Raw genomic sequence first — 23695 nt, forward strand, 5'->3', positions numbered from 1 at the left:
GCTTCTGGTGGTCCACATTGAGTTTGCCGTGTCACTACTTACTGATACCTGAGAGAGCTCTTTTTTTCTGAATGAATGAGATGTGATTGAATGATCAAAAAGCTAGTTAGTAGAACTCTGATCTTCCATCATTTCGGTTCCATACACTGTTCCCAAAGATCAAGACGGAATTTGCTCAAGTCTTTAAAAGGAACAAATAGATAAGTAAATTGGCATGTAGGCAGTATCTGGGGCTGAAAGGGGCTAATGGCTTTCCTGTTTAATCGTTACTTGTTTGATCAGGTTGCTAGCTACAGCAAGCTCAGTGAATTGTAAACTAAAGCATCCTAACCTCACAAAGAGGACAGAGAACACTTGGTTGAACATACAGGGTTACAGACATACTCAAACTGATAATAAACTAATAACCTTTTTATAAAAAACAATTTGTATTGAAACTTCACAGACAGTAACCTTTTCTCATGAGCAATTTTAGTTTTCTTATTTATCTTTGTTTTTATTTTGTCCAGGTCAATAACTTTGTGGTTTTTGAAGGCTTCTTCCTCAACAGATCAGGTAATGCTTTCACTACTCTAATTTCATTACTTTTTTAATTTTTGTTGTTGTGAAAAGGGTTATGTAACTGTTTTGTTCTCTGTGGTAATATGAGCTATGAGGTTTGTGCAAGTGGTCGTCTTTGACATGGCTGCACAACAGCCGCATGTGAATACATCAAGTTCAGTTATCAAACATGTTTTGCATGCTACAGCTTTTAAATGAACTCTTGCTTTTGACATCACAACAAATTCATCTTTTTCATTGCATATGTATATGTGGAAGAAAAAAATCTCCTTCATTAGAGAGATGTAAGTTTGAAAAACAGGCACTCGACCCAAGAGTGCTGATCTGCTTTTATTTCAGTTCCAAAATCTTTTTTTTTCACCAAACTCTCCCAGGCTCGCCCCTCACTCCTCTGACGGATCAGGGGATGTACAGCTTTTTGTAAGGACTTTTCTATCTTTTTTCTTTTCTCATACATCCTCAGCATCTTGTCCCCCTCCCTTGGTCTTATAATTAGGTCCATATTATATGCATGATGCTCTTGGTCTCACTTATTTTCTTTGCCATCATTTCTCAGCCAGTCTCACTTGCTCTGTCCTATCCCTTGTATTTACAGTATCTACCTTTACAGGTACAATATATGACATGTATTATGAGTCATGTCATATATTGAGCCAGCCCTCCCAGAGTACTAGAGCATTACAGTGTCCACAGAGAGCCACAACCTGTAGACCACCTGAAACCCCTACAGACCACCTGACCAACTGTTTTCTGATCCCCCAATGTTTCTAATGGGGCTTTTCCATAAAAATGTGCTGACTCAGGTTGACTAGGTTTGACTCAGCACGTCAGCCCAGTGCGGAAGGGATTTGCATTTCCATAACAACAGGGATAACCGCTTAGAGACTGATGACGCGCTTGTCTTGAATAATGCTAAACGGAACAACTGTAAATGATCTTCCTCCCAGCATTATTGAGTATTGAAGATTAACCACCAAAAAAGTTTCACTAATTCTGTGATAAACACATTTAATATCCTATAAAATCTTCACAATCAAAGTCGTGTTATATATTCAGGGTTTCCCCCAGTGAATTATAAGCCTGGCGGGCCGCCAGGTCTTACTTGCCCCCCCGCCAGGCTAAGCATTGTTTATTTATTTATTTTTTAATCAGTTTTTGCGCTCCATCAACACGTGATCATGTGTCTTTTTCATCACCTGACAACGCGACAACTTCGTCGCGCATAACAGGACATGTCATGGACATCATGCTCGTCAGACCGCTGCTTCACCAGCTGACAGACCTCGTAGCGGTTAACGTGAGCCGAGCCGCGGCTCTAGAGGCTCAGCCAGCTGCTGCAGCGGCAAGTAGCTGTTAGCTGTTAGCACGTCATCCCCTGCAGCGTCAGAGCTCCGGACTTCTGGGAGCCGAGCTGCTTTCACCAGATGTGAAAATGACCCAGCGTTTCATTTTTCAGCTCGTACGGTTCGTGTTTACACACGTTTGTTTTCTCTGGTCCAAACAGTAGATTACAGAGTATCTTTGGTAGATCCGTGATCGTCACGTTTCCATGATGACTGACCGGAAACAGACGCGTGGTCATGTTCACGTGACTCCAGATTGTAAAAATCTCTGAGGAAAAAAATGAAAATCTCTGGAGACACCAGGCAGTTGTTTTTTAGTTTTTAGTGCAGACAGTTGATGTTATATATCTAAATAGTATTTTTATTATTTATTTATTTTTGTGGTTGGTTGAACAGCATTTCAAGAGTGCAATCTGTAAGACCTGGTGTTACATAAATGTCTTATGATAACACATGATAATGATAATATTTTCAAATTTCCAGTCAGCTTTTAACATTGATCTTAAAGCCTTATGGAATCACTCCTTCTAAATTCTACTACTCCATTAATGAATCTGTTACCTATAGGGCCCTGCCATCAGTCAATGGTCAGGGTCAGGCTCCTGACACAAAAGAACACGCTTGGGCACCGGTGGGCCGCTGGTGGGCCACCCTAACACCGGGCTTAGCAAGTTTTCTGGGGGAAACCCTGATATTTATTAACATGCTTGTATTGTGAAGCAGCAAAACCCAGAAATGTTGTTTTTTCACCTGCACTTACTTGACACAACTCCTAAAACAGCTGAAAGCAAATTGATGAAACATTAAAATAAAGCAGATATCGGAAAGTACAAATAGGGACACAGGAGGGAAAAATAAAGAAATTCACTTTAGAAGCTACAAAAGGACTGAAAGCTGAACACAGAGACTTTTAAAAATGCCTTTGTCTCAGTTTTCCTTCACAGACATGAGTTGAGTCTTGCTACACATCCATGTTTGAGGGGGAGAAGGGGAGTCATTATGGGTTGGCCGTAGTTGCGAGATGTCAACGTAGCCCACTTGGAGACAGGGTGGAGTGGGTGCGCTTTGGCCACACTCCAAAGAGGGTCCTTCCCTGGCAAGGCTCGGTACAACTCGTCACAGTTAAACTGGTAATGGAAATGGAAATCAGTGCAGCATGGTGGAAAAGCCATAAATGTCTGTCAGTCTGTTAAGAGCCAATTGAAGGTACTCTTTGTATCACTCTGCCATCAAAAAGCTAAATTAATGTCTTCACTGGAAACAGTTTGACCATTGTCCACCAAGAAGATAGGTAACCCCTATACTGTACCAGCTTCTACACTGCTTTTGCATTGTATAGGGGTCTATCTGCAGCTTGCAGCCTACACAACAAGGCCAATACAAGACCAAAGGTACCAGACCTGCCATCAGGGACAGACACACCCACAGTTTTATAGTTTGTAAGTGCTGGAATAGAAGCTTCTTTCTAAAGAAGAAAATAGGACAGGCAAAAAGACAGTATAGAAAAGGTGTTAGATTACTCTTTTAGTATTTTAACACATTTTATTAGCTTGTGCAACTCCCTCCACAAGTCCTGGTTCAGAGTAGTCCTTTATACTTGCGCATGCACTTTACAGCAGTAAGGCAGTGTCCTATTTTACATTAATATATAGAAGTGATCCCATTACGATGTCCTGGAAGCTTCTTGATGGCAGCACATCGCCTTTGGTACATTTTTATTGAAAAATTACATTTACTGAAAGTATGTCTGCGTGTAGACCACATTTCACCTTCCAATGCAATATGACTTTGGCAAAATATCTTCACACTAATCAATATCATCTGTCTTTCAGCTTACAACTGGACAAATTATTACAATGATTACAGAAACTTGTAACTTGTTGTGTAATGTGACACACTGATGACGTAAAGCATATTGGTTGAATAGGGGCGAAAAGATGTCTTACATGCCTTTCAGTTTAATGGGGTGTGTGTTGTACTTGGTGAGCACCTCTTGTGCTTGATTGGTATTAATTTACAGTGAATTCAGAAAGTATTGAGACCCCTTCATTTTTTCACATTTTGTTATGTTGCAGCCTTATGCTAAAATCTTTTGAAATAGTCTTTTTCCTCATCAGTCTACACTCTGAACCAGAACTTTAGAATTTTTGCAAATTTATGAGAAAGGAAAAACTGAAATATCACACTGACAAGTTTTCAGACCCTTTACTCAGTACTTAGTTGAAGCACCTTTGGCAGCGATTACAGCATAGAGTTTTCTTGGGAATGACACGACAAGCCATTCTTCTCTGCAGATCCTCTCAAGCTCTGTCAGGTTGGATGGGGACCGTCGATGGACAGCCATTTTCAGGTTTCTCCAGAGATGTTCAATTGGGTTCAAGCCGTTGTCCCTAAGCCACTCCTGCGTTGTCTTGGCTGTGTGCTTAGGGGTCATTGTCCTGTTGGAAGGTGAACCTAAGGATATCCCTGTACTTTGCTCCGTTCAGCTTTTCCTCAACCCTGACCAGTCGCCCAGTCCCTGCCGCTGAAAAACACCCCCAAAGCATGATGCTGCCACCACCATGCTTCATCGTTGGGTACTGGGCAGGTGATGGGTGGTGCCTGGCTTCCTCCAGACATGACGCTTAGAATTGAGGCCAAACAGTTCAATCTTGGTTTCATCAGGCCAGAGAATCTTGTTTCTCACAGTCTGAGTGTCCCTCTCAGGATCTCTGGAGCTCAGCCAGAGTGACCATCGGGTTCTTTGTCACCACTCTTACCAAGGCCCTTCTCCCCCGATTGCTCAGTTTGGCCGGGCGGCCAGCTCTAGGAAGAGTCCTGCTTGTTCCAAACTTCTTCCATTTAAGGATTATGGAGGCTACTGTGCTCTTGGGGACCTCCAATGCAGCAGAAATTTTGTTGTAGCCTTCCCCAGATCTGTGCCTGGACAGGATCCTGGGTCTGAGCTCTGCAGGTAGTTCCTTCGACCTCATGGCTTCTGTGGCTCAGGGGTAGAGCCAGTGTCTTGTTAATGGAAGGTCGCTGGTTCAATTCCCCTGGTCTGCATGTCGAAGCGTCCTTGGGCAAGATACTGAACCCCTGGTGGGCACCTTGCATGGCAGCCACCGCCATCAGTGTATGAATTACTATAAGCCGCTTTGGACAAATGCCCTAAATGTAATGGCTTGGTTTTTGCTCTGATATGCATTGTCAACTGTGGGAACTTATTAGGGCTGCCCCCAAATAGTCGACCAAGCACTGGTCGACCAAAAAATCATTAGCAGACCAAAATTTCATTGGTCGATTGGTCGCAGAAAAAAAAGCCAAAAACATTTGGAGCCGTGTCTTGTCAAATTTAAGTCAAAATCTATGTGACTGGCGGCTGGTCTGTGTATAAAAGGCTGGAGGGCTTTTAATTTGAAGGGCCAGACACAGGAGGTCGTGACACTCACTCACTGTCAGTGTTTTTTTTTCAAACAGCAGGTCCCTTCGACATCGCAGTTAGACAGTTAACAATTAATAGCCAACCATGTCGGGAAAGACGTCTAAAATATGGGATCATTTTGATCGGCCCGAAGGTTTGAAAGCAGAGATAAATACATATTATTATTGTTATATGGGCTAATATTAGACTATTCGTGTGTACTGGGGAAGCTAAATTATCCAGCTCACTGTGTTTTACTTATTGTGTAAATCTCTCTACAGGCGCATCCACTTTACTGCGGAGATATATTTATTTATTTGTTTTAATATATATATATATAAATATATATGCGTCGATTAGTCTACTAATCGCTCTAAATGACGACCACTGGTCGACCAAGAAAATCCTTGGTCGGGGGCAGCCCTAGACCTTATATAGACAGGTGTGTGCCTTTCTAAATCATGTCCAATGAACTGAATTTACCACAGGTGGAGGCACCTGAGCCAAATTTCAAGTGTCATAGCAAAGAATCTGAATACTTATGTCAATGTGATAACTTTGCAAAAATTTCAAAAATTCTTTTTCTGTTTTGTCATTATGGTGTATTGAGCGTAGATTGATGGATTGGGGAAAAAAATGTATTTAGACGATTTAAGCATAAGGCTGCAACATAACAAAATGTGGAACAAGTACATTTTGTAGTGACTGTAAGCCAAATGGATCACTCGACGAACATAGCCAAAGCATGGCATATGGTGGAAAAGAAAACATGTTCTTTTTAAGCATTGAGGCTACCTATCTTATTGTACCTATCTATTTTAATCAGAGTCCATTCATTGGTGTCAACTGCACCTCAGTAAATTTGATAAAGATTAATAAAAAAACATCTTAAACTAAAAAACTGCTTGAAATTTTTTTTTGGGATATTGGACCCTATGTAAATATGCACAGGAACAGCTGTTTCTAATGACTGAATGAAAGCCTATTTAGTCGTTTGGAGATCATGTCAGGAGCTCTTTGTCTTGATGACAGTCTAGTCTTAGTTTCAAGTTTTGGGAGAATGATTTTGCATTTTTGAAGATCTCAGGACCGCTATGTAAATTCTGTTTATTTTTCTGTTTGTATTTTAATTTATTTATTCATTTTCTCCATTAAACAAGGTGCAACAACATGTAGCATCATTATCGAAAGCAATGATAAACAATTAAGCAAAGAAAAGAAAAAGGAAAAAAATAAATTCTGTTTTAGGGTCAGTCCTCTCTTGAAGCTTTCACACCCATTATTCCAGCTTTTACCACAATATAATTTAACAGTACTGACAGAGAAAGAGTGTATTGCAGGGGGAGAGAGGGAGATCCCATCATGTTCTGTTTTGTTTTTAGCCCTGCTCTAAGTGTGTTTTCCTCCACAGCAGCCCAGTTGAGAAAGGTTCCCCTAAAAAAGCCGGACGGAGAGATCAAACCCTACTCTTTAATGGAGAGAGAAGGTAAATCGTCTCATGGCCTCTGTTTCTATTAAGCATTAGATACAAGAGTTATATTATATATAGTTATATTTTTAAAGTCATCCATTACAAAACCATGTGTTATAGATGGTCGTGCCTTCATTGGCCTCACGACTCGATTACGATTCACCTGTCAACCACTTAATGTATCTTAATGAATTGCATTACTGCACACAGCTCTTTTTTCATCATTTAATACAAGCACTCAGAGAAATCTGAACTCCGTTTTATTTAGAAAAACGGTCAACAGTCAATGGCAACATCAAAACTATAGCAGGCTGATACCAATACTGATATTGGGGAGTAAAAAAAGTTCAAACATTCCAACAACTACACTTGTCTAAAATGACATCACTGCACTAAAACAGCAAACTTCACCAGGAATTGAAAAATTGCAGCCTGCCCAAAGCATCTTTTCTAAATTAAGTTTTGAAAAAAGAAAAGGAAAAAAAATCATATCAGCACATATTAGACAACATATATGCTGATACCGAAACACACACACACATTAATCCGTCTACAGTGCATTACACTTGGACACAAATATCCAGTACCGGTTCACCCAATACACACACTACGCACGGTGCGTAGGGCCCCGCAAACTAATAGAGGCCCCGTGAAAAAAAAAAAACATGACGACGTGACCGTCCGTCGCACACATGTCCCAGATTCCCAGCGCATCAGCCTAGCAAGACAGCGTTTATCACGCCACGATGAAGCGGAGTTATCCCTCTGGGAATGAAAAAAGGAGGAAGAAACAGCATGACAATGAACTGCGGGAACAGCAGTCAGGTAACTCTCCTCACTGGGTGGGAGAGTGGGAGGGACTAGTCCGTGTTTGACCTACAAGGGTGAACCCCGGTCTCCGTGTGCGTCTTGCTGGCTTCTATCATTTTAGTTGTAGTGTAGTTACAACTGCACTTATACAAAATGGAAAGTAATGGATAAATATTGACTAAGATTGAATTTTGTTTGCTTGAATAGCCCACAGGCAAATATAGATGCAGATATCTTAGTGAATAAATAAAACTTGTGAAATATTATGACAGTGGTGCTAAATACATAATAATTATATAATTATTACATTTGAAGTATATGAAAGTAAAACAAATGCAGCCAATTTGATGGATTGGGGCGCTTCCGCGTCCTGTCTGAACCTGGCGTTAATTAGACCAACAGATGGCGACAGTGCAATATGTTTAAAGGGGGGATGAGTGGAAGCACTGGGTGTCAGGTGCGACTGTTGAAAATTGTTGGAGTTCAGTTAGGAGGGCCCCTTAGCAGAATTTTGCCTAGGGCCCCATGGAGGTCTGAACCGGTTCTGCAAATATCGTACTCACATAGCAGCTTGTTCACTTCTTGAATGTGGCAAACATCACAGACATGACTCTGCTGCACACACCTCTCGTTGAAAGGCAAAGTAGACAGTGCCTCTTCTGCTAGCTGGGCTAACTGCTGAGTTTAGCTCAGGGTAAAAACAGCTAACATGGTTGCTCAGATTTGTTGTATTATTATTAGGGCCCGAGCAGGAAACCTGTGAGGTCCCTATTGTTTTTGTAGTGATTTTTTTTTTTTCACTGCCTGAACACACCCCAAAACTCACGAAATTTGGAATATACGTCACACCTGGCCAAAAAATGTATAATCTGTTGTTGTTGTGAATTTCTACCACTAGGTGGCGCTATAATCAAGGAAAGTGCGTTTTGGCTAATAACTCCCACATGCTGTGTCGCACATTCAAAAACCTTATATCCACGTGTTCACTGAATTGTTCTGAATCTCCTGATATAGGCCACGCCCATTTCCGCCTACCGTTTTTTTTCGCAAATTCCCAGGCAATTTCACCAATTTGCACCAAACTTTGCACACAGCATCTGTGGACCCTCCTGACAAAAAGTTATTAAAAGAATTTTGATATGCCAAAGAATACTCAACTTATTAAATAACAACTTCCTGTAGATTAGGGTCAAAACAGGAAGTGTTACATATCTCCACATTGGTGTGTACAAATGACATGAAACTCAGGATCCTACTTCCACATGAGCCCCTTAGGCTCAAAATTTTGGCAGATAACCACTAGGTGGCACTCTTTAAATTGAAGTATTCTATATCTCGACATCGGTTGGTCGGATTAACGCCAAACTTGGTACACTCATTGCCACTGTCCTCCTGACGATAGCTGATGAAGGTGTTACCGATCTGACACTAGGTGGCGCTCTGGTGGCAGTCTAATTTTGTATTTGGCACTGTGTCCACACCATAACACTTATGGATAAGAAATTCATAGGGGTGGTATAGACTGGCCCCTGTAACTCACACACCAAAAATGACCAGCAGGTGGCGCTATTATCAACACAAAAGTGTTTTGGCTAATAACTCCCACATAATATGTGGCACAGTTTTAAACCTTATATCTATGTGTTCCCTGAATTCAGCTGAAATGTGTGATAAAGGCCACGCCCACTTTTGCGCTACATTTCCATTCGCAAAATGTCACAAACCTACTTTTTCGAACTCCTCTCAGGCAATTTCACCGATTTGCACCAAACTCTGCACACAGCATCTGTGGACCCTCCTGACAAAAAGTTGATAAAAGAATTGTGATAGTCCAAAGAACGCCCAAAATATGGAACAATAATTTCCTGCACATTGTCCTATTAACACTTAAGTTTTTGTGTTCCATGGCCCGATGACGGCTTGTGAAAAGTTTGGTGCAAATCGGCCAATAGGGGGCGCTTTTATTGCTAAATGACGAAACAACAGCTTGACTGCCTTCACTTTTGACTCCTCAACGGAAGTTGTTGCATGAGCAGGCCCCGACAGCAGCATGTAGCGACAACAGCATGCCCCGACCCGCGTGGACTGCGAGGGCCTGTTCATGGCTGCTTGCAGCTTTAATACTGTATAATTCTGTAATTGTAGTGAGGCAGATTTTACACACAGCATGTGTCTTGTCCACTTTGTGTTCTCCAGTCAGGTAAAAAACTTGAAATGTCCCCAGATATCTACTTTCAAAATACTATAAGTTTTTCATCTCATATTGCTGCCTCTCTCTGCCACATATTTCCACATATAAAAACTCTGTCACTGAATCAATGTGGAATCTTCCATGTCTGCATTGTGATGAATCTTAGTTGAGAAATTCAATACCTCTAATATCTTCCATGATTTTACAGCATATGGGGGTCAGCCTACATTTAACGTATCAACAGTCTCAATCTCAAAATGATATTCTGCTTGATGTAAAGGAAATTTACAGTGTCACAAACTAGCTCAGGGTTGTAACAACTTGCACATGCAAGAGATTTTACGTAGAACGAGAGTAATTTATTAAACAAGGTGGACATACATAATGAAACAACCAAAAGGCAAAGCCGTAGGGTGGATGCCAGCTGTGAAAAGGGAGAGAGAAGGGCTGATAGCCACCATCTTATTTACTCTGACAGCCACAACAGGTAAGCTGAATCTCGCTGATGACCCTACTCTGCCCACCAAGCTCCAGGTGGGATGGGCCAGCTCAGGGGTCGCAACTCAATGCTTTGTCTTTTCCATATTCCAACTACTAAACACACAAAACTGGAATTTATACAAGCGCTAAACCAAAGTAGCATTTCCAAAAGTTCCTCTAAACGAACTAGCCAACCATGTCGTCCCAAGATGCACAATACAAAGAGGCAACCAGGCTACAACAAAGCTCAGAGACAAAACCAACCAAAGCATGAGCTATAGCGGTTATTATCGAAACTGCTCAACCAAGCTGAAAAGTTTCAGCTACAGCATTTAATGTAATTAATCATTTAACTTCCCTCACCGCCAATACGCTGGTCTCTTACCTACCAAACAGGATATGACCACATGCTTAACTATCTTGACCAGTTTTGACACACAAGACCAGACTAAAGGACACCAATGTTTACTCCAAAATACTCACCATTATAACTCATCACAAACCCACAAGACAAAACAAAAATTAACTGGTTGAATTTGGATCTTCTTCATGGCAAATTTAATTCATTAAGGGTGAAAACTGGCTTATGTCAAAAATGAGCCTTTCAGAGCGAGAGGAGCCTGTTTCTGCACTGTACAGTCGCCTAAGCTGCATTTCACTGAAAAAAGGTCTTTCAAACAAGTTTTCTAGCCTGAACTGGTTGAATTTGGATCTTCTTCATGGCAAACAAGTTTTTACCTGGAATTTAATTCATTAAGGGTGAAAACTGGCTTATGTCAAAAATCAGCCTTTCAGACCGAGAGGAGCCTGTTTCTGCACTGTACAGTCGCCTAAGCTGCATTTCACTGAAAAAAGGGTACTGGACATGTACAATGGCATAATAAAAGATGGCCACAACAGAGCCCAAGCCCTTCAGCTTCTTACTATTTCCATTCACCATCTGACTTTTCTCAGCCCTAGCCTTCGAACAGATACTTGTGATGGGTACTTATGCACCTATTCCGCCAACACTGAAAGGCAACCAGAAAATTGTCAGCCCTCCAGAAACCAGGGAAATGCTCCCATGACATTGTCTTCAGCCACGTTTTCCGCCACACTAAGTGAAAACAACAAACTCGTTGGTCTCCTGTTGAGAGCAACCACTTCAGCCTACAAAGGGACTGCCTTGCCCATATCAACTGAATGGCCATAGTTACATGGACCAGCATTTACCTTAAATTAACAAATGGGTTTGCAAACTAAATTGGTTATTTTGGTTACTTTTGTGTTCTGGTGGATGCTGTAAGGGAGCAACATTTGTCCCCAGTTTGAACAAACCTTGCAAGATACCCCCAAAACCTTATTCACAATGCTAAACACCAATGTCACTTTACTCTGTACTCATGCATAAACTCAGTTTAGCATTAACAATCTACAGGAGTTTACAAACATACCAATCTACACTTAACCATCATCACACAAAGGCTGGACTTGAACTTTACAGGTTTGTTTCCCGGACGAGCCCCCATTTGTCACAAACTCAGGGTTGTGACAAGGCGACAAGGAGGGAGCACACACAAGAGATTTTACGTAGAACAAGAGTAATTTATTAAGCAAGGTGGACACAAACAATAAGTCCAAAGGGCAAAGGTGCAGGTTGGATACCAGCTGTGAAAAGGGAGGGAGTAAGGGGCTGATAGCTACCAGCTTATTTACTGTACTCTGACCGCCACAACAAAAAATGAACCGCCCACCAAGCTCCAGGTCAATATTTTGTGTTTTATTAACCCAAAATCGTACAAATTATCAAATTGAATACAATTAATAGGTACAGCAGTGAGTAAAATTACATTCATTGAGACTCTCATTTTCATGTAGGTTATTATAACTTGACATTGAGCATTAAGCCAATAAGGGGGCACTCCACCAATTCTCATTTGTTCTCATCTCTGGCTCTGAGAGGCTTTCAAAGTCTAAGTCAAAGTCTGCATAATGCTGTTTTTAGAGTTTGACCCAGTCTCTGCTACTTCAGTTTCACTTCAGGTAATAAGTCAGCTATGACCTCTGTGCACAAACCATCCCCTGTGTACTATTCATGTGTACCCTAGTGCTTAGCTGGCCTCACAAAATCTATCTCATCAGTTGTTATTGGAAGAACACGACAACAGCTTCAATCACAAAATCACTATGAGCTGTAAATATTCAAACAGTTGATTTGCCTTTAAAGGTCCAGTGTGTAGGATTTACTTGCATTTAGTAGTTTAGTTGCAAATTGCAACCAACTGAATGCCCCTCACCTGAAGGCCACTAAAATGTGTAATTTGTTCATTCTGGGCTACTGTAGGAACATGATGGTGCAACATGATGAACTCTGTGGAACCTGCTCTCTCTGTTGATATAACAGGCTCATTCTAAAGTAATAAAAACACAACTTCTCTTATTTTGATGTCACTATACATATATGAAAACATAATTATGGATATTACCAAATCCTGCATTCTGGACCTTTAACAGAAATATTTGCAGACGTTTGCACATAAATAAAGTCACTATATGAACAAGTTGTGACGACTCTGAAACTCAGAGCTCACACATGTCCTTAACAACTCTGTAAGGACACTCCCAAACAGAGTTTAAAGACTGCAGCTCCCCTCTAGTTAGTTAGAACTGAAGAAGCCTCTTGGATGAGAGATGAAACATCTTTAACAAACTGAAACATGTCCAGTTTCCTACGATACAGCACTTAGAATTACCATGACCTGGGTGACTGAGAACCTTCATCAACACTATATGGATTTATTTTCCTGTCCAGTGGTGCGTCAGGAGCAGAGGGCTCTTCCCTGGCCGTTTCGTCCTCCTCACTCCCCCCAGCGGTTGGTATCCTCCCAGTGCTCCCACTCCCTCAGCGTGGGATCATCTCCCAGCAGGGTGCCCCCTCTAGCCGCCCCGGCTTCTGCCCCTGGGGGGAGCAGGGATCAGAGCCCAGAGTCCCCTCTAATAGATCGCTGCAGGGCAAAACGCACCAGGTAAGAAAGCACATTTTATACATTCTGATGTCAGTCAAGTGGAAATACAATCTATACAAGTTTTCCTCTGTTACTGGAGGGAGATGTGTTGTCAGTCAGTTACAAACATCATCACTCCAGGATAGATATGCTGTCATGATTAATAAGGCAGTATCAGTAACTTACAGTTTGTGATTTACATCATTGTAATAGTCTCTAAACCATTCCTGCTGTCATTTAACTATTTTATTAAAGCCCCTGCATATTCAGTGTATTTCATAACATTTTAAGGGTTTAAGGCCCTCCTCCAGCCAGTGCTTCTTCCTGTCTAACGGTCAACATTCTTCCTCAAACAGAGAATGAGGGTGTGGTTAATAGTCATATGTAATGATTACGATCACAACCAGACTTCCGTTCCAGCAAGATCAATATTACCAGCATGGATTCGAAAAAATACGCAAATATCAGAAAATTAACAAAATACACTGGTTACATACAATACAAGGTTCAAGGCTCTGGGTAGAATTTATTGTTATCTTCTCCATACATAATACTCAGAAAGAAATGTTGAAATGTTTTTGTGTGTTGCAGAGAACAGCTCCTAACATGTAAATGAGGCACAAAATTATTTATTAAGAAAAGTTTTGATGCAGTCACAACTTCACAGCCTTATGGTCCATGCCTAAATCGGAGCCTGTCAGAGACCAAGTCCAGTGTAAAAATGCAGATTAAGGAATGCATCTCGGCCAATAAGCTGCTACTTGAACATGACACAAAAACTACAGCCGCCAGCCAACTAGCTCTTATATTCTGCCCCTGGTTGAGAGGAATAAAATTTGTGCAGATATACGAACCAATGTTATGATAAAGCAGCTTTTTTTGACGCCACTCTCACTAGGGGTGTAACAATACATGTATTTGTATTGAAGCGTTTCGGTACAGGACGTTCGGTTCGGTACAGGGCTGTGCACGGGTGAGTTCCCGGAATGGAATTTGCGTGTGTTTATTTTCTGCCTGCTGCCACACGTGCAGCCCGTTTACATCATGGCTAACGCTAGCGCAACCAGAGCTTGAAAACCCTCCCTTGTCACTTAAGTCTCCTGCTTGGGAACACTTAGGCTTCCTGGTTAAATATTGCAACGGAGAAAGACGAGTCCAGCACGGCAACAACACGAAGTGTTCCCGACTGAAGGATTAGAAGAAGAGCACGTATTTTTCTCTTTTTTGAGGTTTTTGTGCTTGTATCAACACGGAGTGTTTTATTTTGAAAATCAACCGGATGTATTGCTGTTGTTTCGTGTCAGACTTCCTGTCTGCTCTGTGCTAAATTCGGCTGAATTTCTGCGTTGTGCTGCGGCACTTGAAACGGCACCACCCAAGTGTGAATATCACTGACAAGAAAAAAAATGACCTTAGTGCAAACGCAGCTGACTTTGGCAATCAAGCAGCCTCTCCCTAGCAACTCAGCCTGTATGAACAACACACCAGTGCAAACCTGGCAGAGGGCCTTAAAGAGACAGTGAACATAATTTATTTAACTTATTACCAGGCAGCACTTTACAACAGTATTCTATTTTTTTTATTTAATTTTCATATTTTGTATAATGTTAAAATAAATTGTTGGTTTACAAAAGTTCTGAATAAACAACAAGCAAATTTATGTTTTGCATTTTGTTCCCGTACTGTACCGAAAATGAACCGAACCGTGACCTCAAAACCGAGGTAGGTATCGAACCGTGCTTTTTGTGTATTGTTACACCCCTAACTCTCACTAATATAACCGTTTCTAATGAAGAATATGTCTGATAAAAAGAGGTGGAGGTGAAAAATAAAGAGAAGAAAGAGAATAAAGAGAAACCACCCTAGATAGATGAAATCATGGATTTTAGAGTGACAGGCTCAAGGGACTTTCACTTTCCTTTTCCTTTTCTCTTCTTAAGCACTGATCCACTTAGCTGAACAGGCAATCAGAGTGATTTCTCTCACTGCCAGGCTATGCCACAGTTTCTACATGTTTAGTCAGCCAAAAAGCTGCTCACAATGGCCAACTAGTCTCAACAATGCGGGATACACCGCAAGAAGAAACAAACATACTTTGTTAATCACCAACAAATCCCCAAAACCGGCTGACCGTCGGCCTGGTGCATCAGGTCCCTAAGTTCAGTTCTGAAAGAGGCCTCCTGGTTGCCCCAGTCAGTGCACCTGAGTTACTGAACTATTTATTGATGTTAAAATGCTACATGTAATATTTTTAGTAACCAGTTACAAATGAGATGTTACTGTAAGTAACAAAGTGGAAAACATTGTACATAGAAGCTTGCATGATAGCTATTACAGTGTGCAGGCCGATGTCAGTGCCAGGTTTGATCAGCCTGGCAGACGATGTTGCATCCCTCTCATTAGTCACTTATTGTGTCCAGCACAGAGAGGCAGCCCTAACGTTCACCTGTTATTTGTTCTGCTTGACCATGGCTTTCTAAACACATTGTCTCTTTCTCTCGCTTTCCTTTCCCCTTCTTTTTTTTGTTCAACCATTCAACCCCATTTATCTTTTTTTACCCCTTTTGATTATTTCTGTATAATCTATCTCCTCCTCTCCTTTCACTGTCATCATTGTCTGGTTATACTTCAATAGTTCCCTTAATAGATCTCAACTGGGCTACCATTGACCAGCCTCTGACCTCTGGCACCATTTCCTCTTCCCTTTTGAAGGAGTGGCTGTGGAGTCTTAGCTTGATAGATACCCTGTTTCTTTTACATGGAGAAGGAGAGTCTAACTATTTGACTCAAACAAGAAGAAGAAGAATGACAGGCTCCCTTAAGCCTTTTTTAAAATGTAGTTGTTATTTACCCAGCAGAGGGGAACATGGTGGCTCTGTCTTATCTGTTTGTCTTTTTGTAGAACCCATTAAACTATCTGCTACAAAACTGAACATTTGAGATTGCCTTTTGTCATACACAAATTGGTGTTAACCAAACACACTGGTTGGTATCAGGTAATGCTGCACCCTCTTTTCAAAAGTCTTATTCCAATTTTGTGGCTTTTTGTTTTGTATGCATTTGATTTTATTGACACACCATGAACTTTTATCCTCATTTCTGTTTTGTTACATTTTGATTTTACTCAGTTTTGTAATTATGTCTTTTTTTCTTTTTTTCCCGTCTTTTCTAATTGTCCTTTGGCCTGCCCTCCCATTTCCTCTCGTACTCCTCTCTCTTTTTTTGGCCCTGTATGTTTTTGGTTTTCTTCTCATCCTCCTTGCTGTACCATTTCTCTGGTAGCCAACAGGGTCTAGTTGCCAGATGCAGCCTGTACAGTCGACACCTGGACAACAGAGTTGTAGGACTGCTGGACAGACACTTGCCAGGTAAGGTTTAGTGGGTACTTTAATGGCAGTTAAAAACTTATCATATCAGTCATATTGAACAACCATTTACATGAATACATGTTGCTAATGATCCTTAGGGTATCTGGGTGGAAAATAAGCAATTGCAGGGTTTTAAAATTCACATAAATAAATAATTACATTTAACTCAGAGGGCCAAACTTCAGAAATTCATAACTAAGAAAGTATTTGCAGTATAGCTATAGGAATTAGGAACTAGGAATAGGAATAGAAGTAGAAGTTTTTGCATGATTTTTTTTTTTTTCGTTTCTTCAAAACAATCCATGACATGAACTAGGAGGGCCTACATGAGCTAATATGGAATGACCCCTATATGAATTTTACCTGAATGTCTGAAGATCAAAATGTTTCTAATTGAGTGTGTATAGATGATGGACAGTGTGCAGGATTCTTTAAGATTTTTTCAATCCTACGCACCTCTTCATAAGCCTTAATACATAGAAGACAAACGTCATTACCTGTGGAGATGTACTGCATTAAGGTGACAGTAATCTTAACGAAAAGACCACTTATCAGATTTGCCTGAGCTAGCTTTCAACAGCATCTCACAGTCCTCATCAGGTGTTGTCCCTTGTGATCAGTCACATTGTAAGTGGTCGTATCTAACACCGGAGCCAGTTCCTTTCACTGATGAAGAGGGTGAGATGTGGTTGAAAGGTCTGATGACATAAACGAGTGGAACTTGAGTTAAAATATCACCAAGGTCAAGAAGGAAGTTTCATGCCTAAATGTTATGTAGTATAATGCATAAAATTGAATGGGCAACATTGACCTAATGACCTTCAAGAGCAAACGTAGTCCGACCATTCATTCATTATTTACTTTTGTACATTTTTATTAAGCATTTATTATAGGAACCTTTATGGATCTTAAGCCTCAACTTCAGCCATCAGTGTGAATCTATTAAATGAATAGTTCACTCTATAATGACACTGCAGTCATCAACCACTCTTACAGTGTCAGCTGAAACCTGAGTGCTGTTGTTTGCATTAGACACTGACAAGGGAATAAATCTGGCAGATCTTAAGTTGCCTCTGAGGATGAACTGGTTGCTGCATATTTAACAGCTTTCAGACAGTAATATACTGCAGCTAATGAATTCTATTCAACTCCTGTTCACTTCCTGAAACAGTCTAATTAAATCACAGGGATGCTGCAAGTGGATTCCAAAGGATTCCCAATCCAGTATGAGCCTCTAGTTCCAACCACTAAACACAGTCTATAGATATACAGACTATAGATTTAGTATATTTTCTATGCATCGCAAAATATTTAAAGACATTTATTATATAAAAAATATATATTCAACCTGTTTGTGTTTATAACCAAACAACTGCTCAGTCTATTTTTGTCCAATATTTTCCTGGTTAATTCCAAAACTTTCCTTGATGGCAGGCTGTCCTCCAAGCACTGTAGAGTGAGTATTACCATACTGTTTAAGAATGTGGGGTAGATATTTAAGTGACAGCACAATCATTAAAAAAAATGTCAATGCTTTTGCATAAGCGTAAATTACAAATCATCCATCTATGGGTGAACTACCTATTTAATTAGCTGTCTTGAACAGATATTACTTGATATTAACCTGGGCTTCAGTGGGAAATTTTACCAATGTGAACAATTATTTTTTGTCATGGGAATGAATGTAGCTGAATGTAGCTCTTAGCGGCTTCTGTTAAAGAATATGAATATATAAATCTAAGTTCAAAGCACCCTGAGTGAATTATTAGAGTCAGATGCAGCTCTGCTCTCCTTCCTCATGTCTTAGTGCCTTGTGCCTCCTCAGGTCTGAGACCAGTGGAGGATCAGTCATACGCACTGGGACACACAGACACACACAGGTTGGCCGGTATGCACGCATCACAAAGCAGGTATTTACATTACTGCTCCTTGGACATTTAACTTGTTGTTGTCAAGGAGTTTAACAAGCATGACAGAAGAAAATGAGGAGGTTCAGTGGCTCACCCTATGTGCAGTAGGGCATTTGTGGCTGAAACGCACCGTAAAAGAGACACCATTGGTCACTTGGTGAAATGCTTAATGGAAAAGTTCTCCACAAAAATTAAGTCATTGGCTGTGTCCGAAATCACTCACTCATTCCCTACTCCCTACTCACTACATAGGGAGTCCAACATAGTGGACTATATAGTGAGCTCATCCGCAGAAAGAAAAAAGCACTTTCGGACACTACTCAGGCACCGTTAATTACGTCACTGCTGTCGCACAGTTGAAACGTCACATATCAACGCCGGTTGTGTCCATAATAAAATTAAATATTAAAATGAGTATTTAAAAAGTATACCGTTAATATTGAGTCAAAACACAAGCAGTTTAATGTACATCCCGATTATATATATATATATATATATATATATATATATATATATATATATATATATAAAATATATATACTATAGATATGTATGTGTATATATACACACCATTTTCGTGCCACATCTTTTGTCTCTTTTGTCTTGCAATCAGAGCTATAGTTAGACCTCATTTACTTCATTCATTCATTGCTTACTTCATTTCATTTTCATACGAGTCTCAGAGCTTCCCAAAATGCCACCGAACATTAATTTATCGGTGTACTTACTCACCATCATCCAGATGATTTTGATAAGGAGGAGAATACGAATCCAACAAACGAGGAGAAGATGAGTGAGATTCGCGGCTCTTGCTAATCTAGCGAGACGTCTTCCCATTGTAAGTATAAAGATGAAGGATTTTACATTTATACAAGACATCTAAATCATTAATGTATTGTCAGTGTCAGTAATTCACTCGTATTGTCAAACTACACCCCCTCCTGTGGAAACAGACATGGCACAACTTTGTTCATACATCTAATTAGATGGATGGATAAATAGATATACTTTATTCATCCCTTAGAGAAAATTCATTTGTACAGTAGCTAATAAAAAACACACATGAATAAATAAGTTAAAATAATTATTATTGCACATTTCATTTTATGACATCTATGTTTTGTTTTATTTTTTTTACAGCAAGACCAACCATCTCACTATTGTAGAGTTATGTCCGCATAAAGCCACCCGGTGCAGAGGCGCAGTGTTATTTTAACCGGAAATTGTTCCACTCTATACAGTTGCAAGCCGTGTATGACCACCAGTGCCAATTTTTGGACATATTTGTTGGGTATCCTGGCTCAGTGCATGACTCTAGAGTCCTAAAAAATAGCCCCCTGTATGTCCGCAGCCTGTATCCACCTGAGAGGTACTGCATTCTTGGGGATGGTGGATACCCCTGCATGTCCCAACCAGTGGCCCTTGTAACCACTTACAGAGAGCCTGTCAGAGGTGTGGTCGCTGGGAGGTTCAACCGGCACCATGAAAAGGCCTGTTCAGTCATAGAACGGGCCTTTGGCATCATGAAGACCAGATGGAGAGCGGTCTTCTTCAAGGCTCTGGAGGTGCACCCTGCATTTGCAGTGAAGGTGATTGCCTGTTGTGCCATCCTGCACAACCTCTGCATCAGGGATGGGGACATACTAGAGCTTGTGGATGAGTTTCCGGATGATGGAGGTGAGCAGCATCAGCAGGACCTGCACTGTGGGGAACAGCTGCGTGGGCGCATCGCTGCTGCGCTGTCTGCACCGGAGAACACTCCCCAAGCTCTTCAAGAGCACGACTACTGTTAAAAACTATATAAAAAAAAGAAGTACAAAGTCAAGTTTTTTGGTTAGGTTATACATCTTAGAAGTTAAGTTTTAGTTTCAAATGATATTATAGTGTGTTAAAAGTTTAATAATATAATCTTTGATTTGTTAGTTAGTTAAAGAAATGTTAATGTTAGAATTTGCCTTGTAAATATTAGTTAATCAGTTTTTGTTTTTGATAATCATTGTGTTAGGTATTGTTACATATATAGAGATGAGTTCAGTCATTGTAAATCAGTTTTATAAAAGAATATTTTCTTAACACATCTGTCTTTTCGATATCTATTTTACATTTTTTCAACAATTTTTTTAAAAACATTTAACAGCCTCTCCTCCCTGGCCTCAGCTGTCCTGTCACTCTCCTCTGCCCTCTTCTCTTCTCTTGGTTCAAGTTGCAAGTTGCAATTAAACAAATTTGTGAGACATATATTTTCTAATTTGTTATTTATTCATTCAATTTAGATTTTCTCAATTATTTTTTCGAGGAGGTTCAATAGCCTCTCCTCCCTGTCCTCTTCCCTTTTCTCCCACTCCTCTGTCCTCTTCTCCTGCCTCTCCAACAGCTCTAAGACAGGGTCACGCCACTGTCTCTTAGGTGGAGCTGGCTCCTCAGACTCTGAATTCTGCTCTGCACCCTGACCCTCTGGCTCTTTGTGGCACTGAATCAGAGGAGGCTGATGCTGAGACTGGAGGGTTCTCCCCCCAGGCTGAGGCAATGAGGCAAGGAGGCTGAATAGAAGGCCTCCCACCTATTGCCTCCATGAGGGAGAACCACTTCCAAGTCCTGGCAGTGGACTCCCCCGATTCAGTGCCACTCCCAGTTGGTGGCTTCCTCAGCTCCTGCACACATTGTAATATACACACATTTGATGTGTGCAATTAATGTAGTGTTCGTTTATAATGCTAAACACAGCAAAGAAAATATACAAAAATGTAAAAGTCACTAGAGCTGTAGTTAATTATGATGCATCCTAACCTTGTATGTCTTTTTAAGGTTCTCCCACTTTTTAGCTGCCCGGGCAGGAGTCACCACCCCAGTCAGCCCCATTTCTTTCAGCACAGCTCTACAAAATGCAATAACAAGTACAGGATGATAAAAAACAACAACAATTAAAACTGCAAGCAGTGATGAACGGGCCCTCGCCCCCCCACGTACGTTGGGCTGTGGCACCGTCGGAGCCCTGTGCGCACAGATGTGTGCTTGCCCGTTGCCTGTGGAAATGTTCTACCTACTGTAAATGGGATACGTGTCACACAAAACACAACAGTGACATCTTCAGTGACCCTGCTGTGTCCATTGGGTGGTGCTATAGATATGACGCAGTATTGATGCAGAGACGTATTCTGGGTGAGCAGAAGCATACCCGTCTGCAGCCTGCAGAAAGGGGTGGGACTAAAGGTCGATTTGTGATTGGCTGGAATTCAATTGTGGGCATGGCTAAAGGTCGCTAGTGATTGGCTGAAATTCGAATGTAGGCATGGCTAAAGGTCGCTTGTGATTGGTCACGCCAGCCGTCAATCAAACTCAAAAGAAGAAGAAGGAGGTTATGGCCGGCCAGCCCTCCCCTCCGGAGCGAGAGGGACCTGGTATGCAGGGACAAGAGCGCCGCCATAGCTCATCCATACCGGAAATCCCGACCGGAAGTTGGTCGAACTCCCAACCGGAAGTTGCTCTTCTTCGTGTATATTATTCGCCGTTCCATACTGGTAGGCTTATATCCGAGACTCAACAAAATACCGGAGTTTTATTCTGTGGAAAGTGCCAGTCAAGTATGTTCAGGGTTCTTACGGTCATGAAAAACCTGGAAAAGTCATGGAATTTTAAAATTCAATTTCCAGGCCTTGAAAAAGTTATGGAAAATAATATTTTTTCAGAAGTTTTGGAAAAGTCATGGAAATACATCTAAAGTTTCATCAACTAGCTCAGTCTGTGTTACCGGGCATGCGGCGTGCAAGCGCTAGGAACTGCAGGCCTACCCACTAGCCTGGAGTTGCTTCTGCTAGCAAACGGACAATGCCGACAAAATGCCAGGGAAGTGCAGCTTCAGTAATGCATGGCTTTTTAAGGATAAATACCAATTATGGCTGGCAAAAGACACTAACCCATGACGTACTGATTACTGGGTAATGAGTAGTTAGCACTTGCATTCCTACCCCAATGCACTATTTCTCTCTGTTTATCTCTGACAGAAAATGTGATGGCATTTTTATCTTTTGAGACATTGACAAAAAACCGTTGGAATTAAAATATGAGAAAATGTATCTAAGTGTGCCTGTCTGGTGTGTTTTTGTTTTAGAGAGGCACCATACATTTCAAATGTAAACCTAATTTTTAAGGGTGTCACGATTTCGATTTTAGATAGAAATCGATCGAAATTAATTCACAATCTCGAACTTCGAATTAAAAAATAGAATTGTCGATGCTGCCACGGCCCCATGTCACGTCTGGTCGGCTTGCCAAGGGGAAAAAAACACGTGTTGAAGTGCTGCGAGTCAACCTCCTCTAACTTAGCTACTAGCTAAGCAAGTAGCTATTAGCCACAGCCAGTCAAAGGATAGCATGGTGTTACACCATTCCTGTTCGGCTCCCGGACCGTGGTCGGGAAGCACAGCCGAGATGATTTCCTCCAGAGCCGAAGTTTCTGTTTACCTTGGGCGTGAACCCACTTTGACGTGTTAAGCTGGTGGGGAAATAATAGCAGGGAGCTTTGCTGTATCTTGAGGAGCCCTCACCTTTATTCAGCCAAACTGCAGCCTATATTGTACACTTTATTGCTGTCGCTACTACTGCTACTCCTTTCGCTTCTCCTTCCTCTCCCATTCATTCACTGTCCGCACGTACGCACGCTCCCTCACTCTCGCTCGCCCACTCACACCTTACGCACCTTGTATATGTCCAACAGTTCGGAAATAGTTTGTTAAGACACTTAATTGTTCAGAGAAGACTGTGGACATGGCTGTTTTATTTTTTTGTTTGTTTTGTTGTGAACTTGAATGTCATCTTCTGTGAAGAAGACTGCAGTTACAAAAGAGAAACTAGATGGCAGGTTATTTTGTTTAAGTTTCCAATTGACTGAAGATGTAAGTTATTGTTACATTATGTTGTTAATAAATGTAAAAAATTTGACAATGTAGTGTGGTACATTGCTAACAAAGGTCAGATATTATAGCTATTGCATAAAAGTCTAGTCCAAAAATGGCATAGTGCACTGTGCTTTAAAAAAAATAAATGTAAAAATTGAGAATCGAATCGAACCGTGACCTTAGAATCGAAAATTAAATCGAATCGAGGATTTGGAGAATCGTGACACCCCTACTAATTTTACTCAGTGTTACGATAATTAGTTTTCGGTGGTCCCATTG

At 41.0% G+C, this 23695-nt stretch overlaps 1 protein-coding gene and 1 long non-coding RNA gene across 8 annotated transcripts in view; one reads left to right on the forward strand and one right to left on the reverse strand.

The window, feature by feature from the left end:
- The window catches only part of atat1 (alpha tubulin acetyltransferase 1), a 53453-nt gene that overhangs the window by 26951 nt on the left and 2807 nt on the right, over positions 1-23695 (forward strand). The window contains exons 7-12 of one of the 7 annotated variants that reach the window (XM_084379742.1): positions 510-555; positions 936-981; positions 6719-6793; positions 13051-13264; positions 16526-16611; positions 18419-18521. In XM_084379742.1, coding sequence (XP_084235868.1) covers positions 510-555; positions 936-981; positions 6719-6793; positions 13051-13264; positions 16526-16611; positions 18419-18521 — 570 coding nt within the window. The remainder of the gene's footprint in view (positions 1-509; positions 556-935; positions 982-6718; positions 6794-13050; positions 13265-16525; positions 16612-18418; positions 18522-23695) is intronic. The other 6 variants (XM_084379743.1, XM_084379740.1, XM_084379738.1 and 3 more) reach the window with 6 other exon arrangements.
- Positions 19374-22039, reverse strand: LOC311272953. Its single transcript, XR_014624624.1, has 3 exons — positions 21489-22039; positions 21309-21396; positions 19374-20317 (listed from the first exon to the last, which is right to left on the reverse strand). It is a non-coding gene; the product is annotated as an uncharacterized lncRNA (long non-coding RNA).

The sequence above is a fragment of the Pagrus pagrus genome (assembly GCF_965226575.1).
Source record: "Pagrus pagrus genome assembly, chromosome: 17".
Lineage (NCBI taxonomy): Eukaryota > Metazoa > Chordata > Actinopteri > Spariformes > Sparidae > Pagrus > Pagrus pagrus.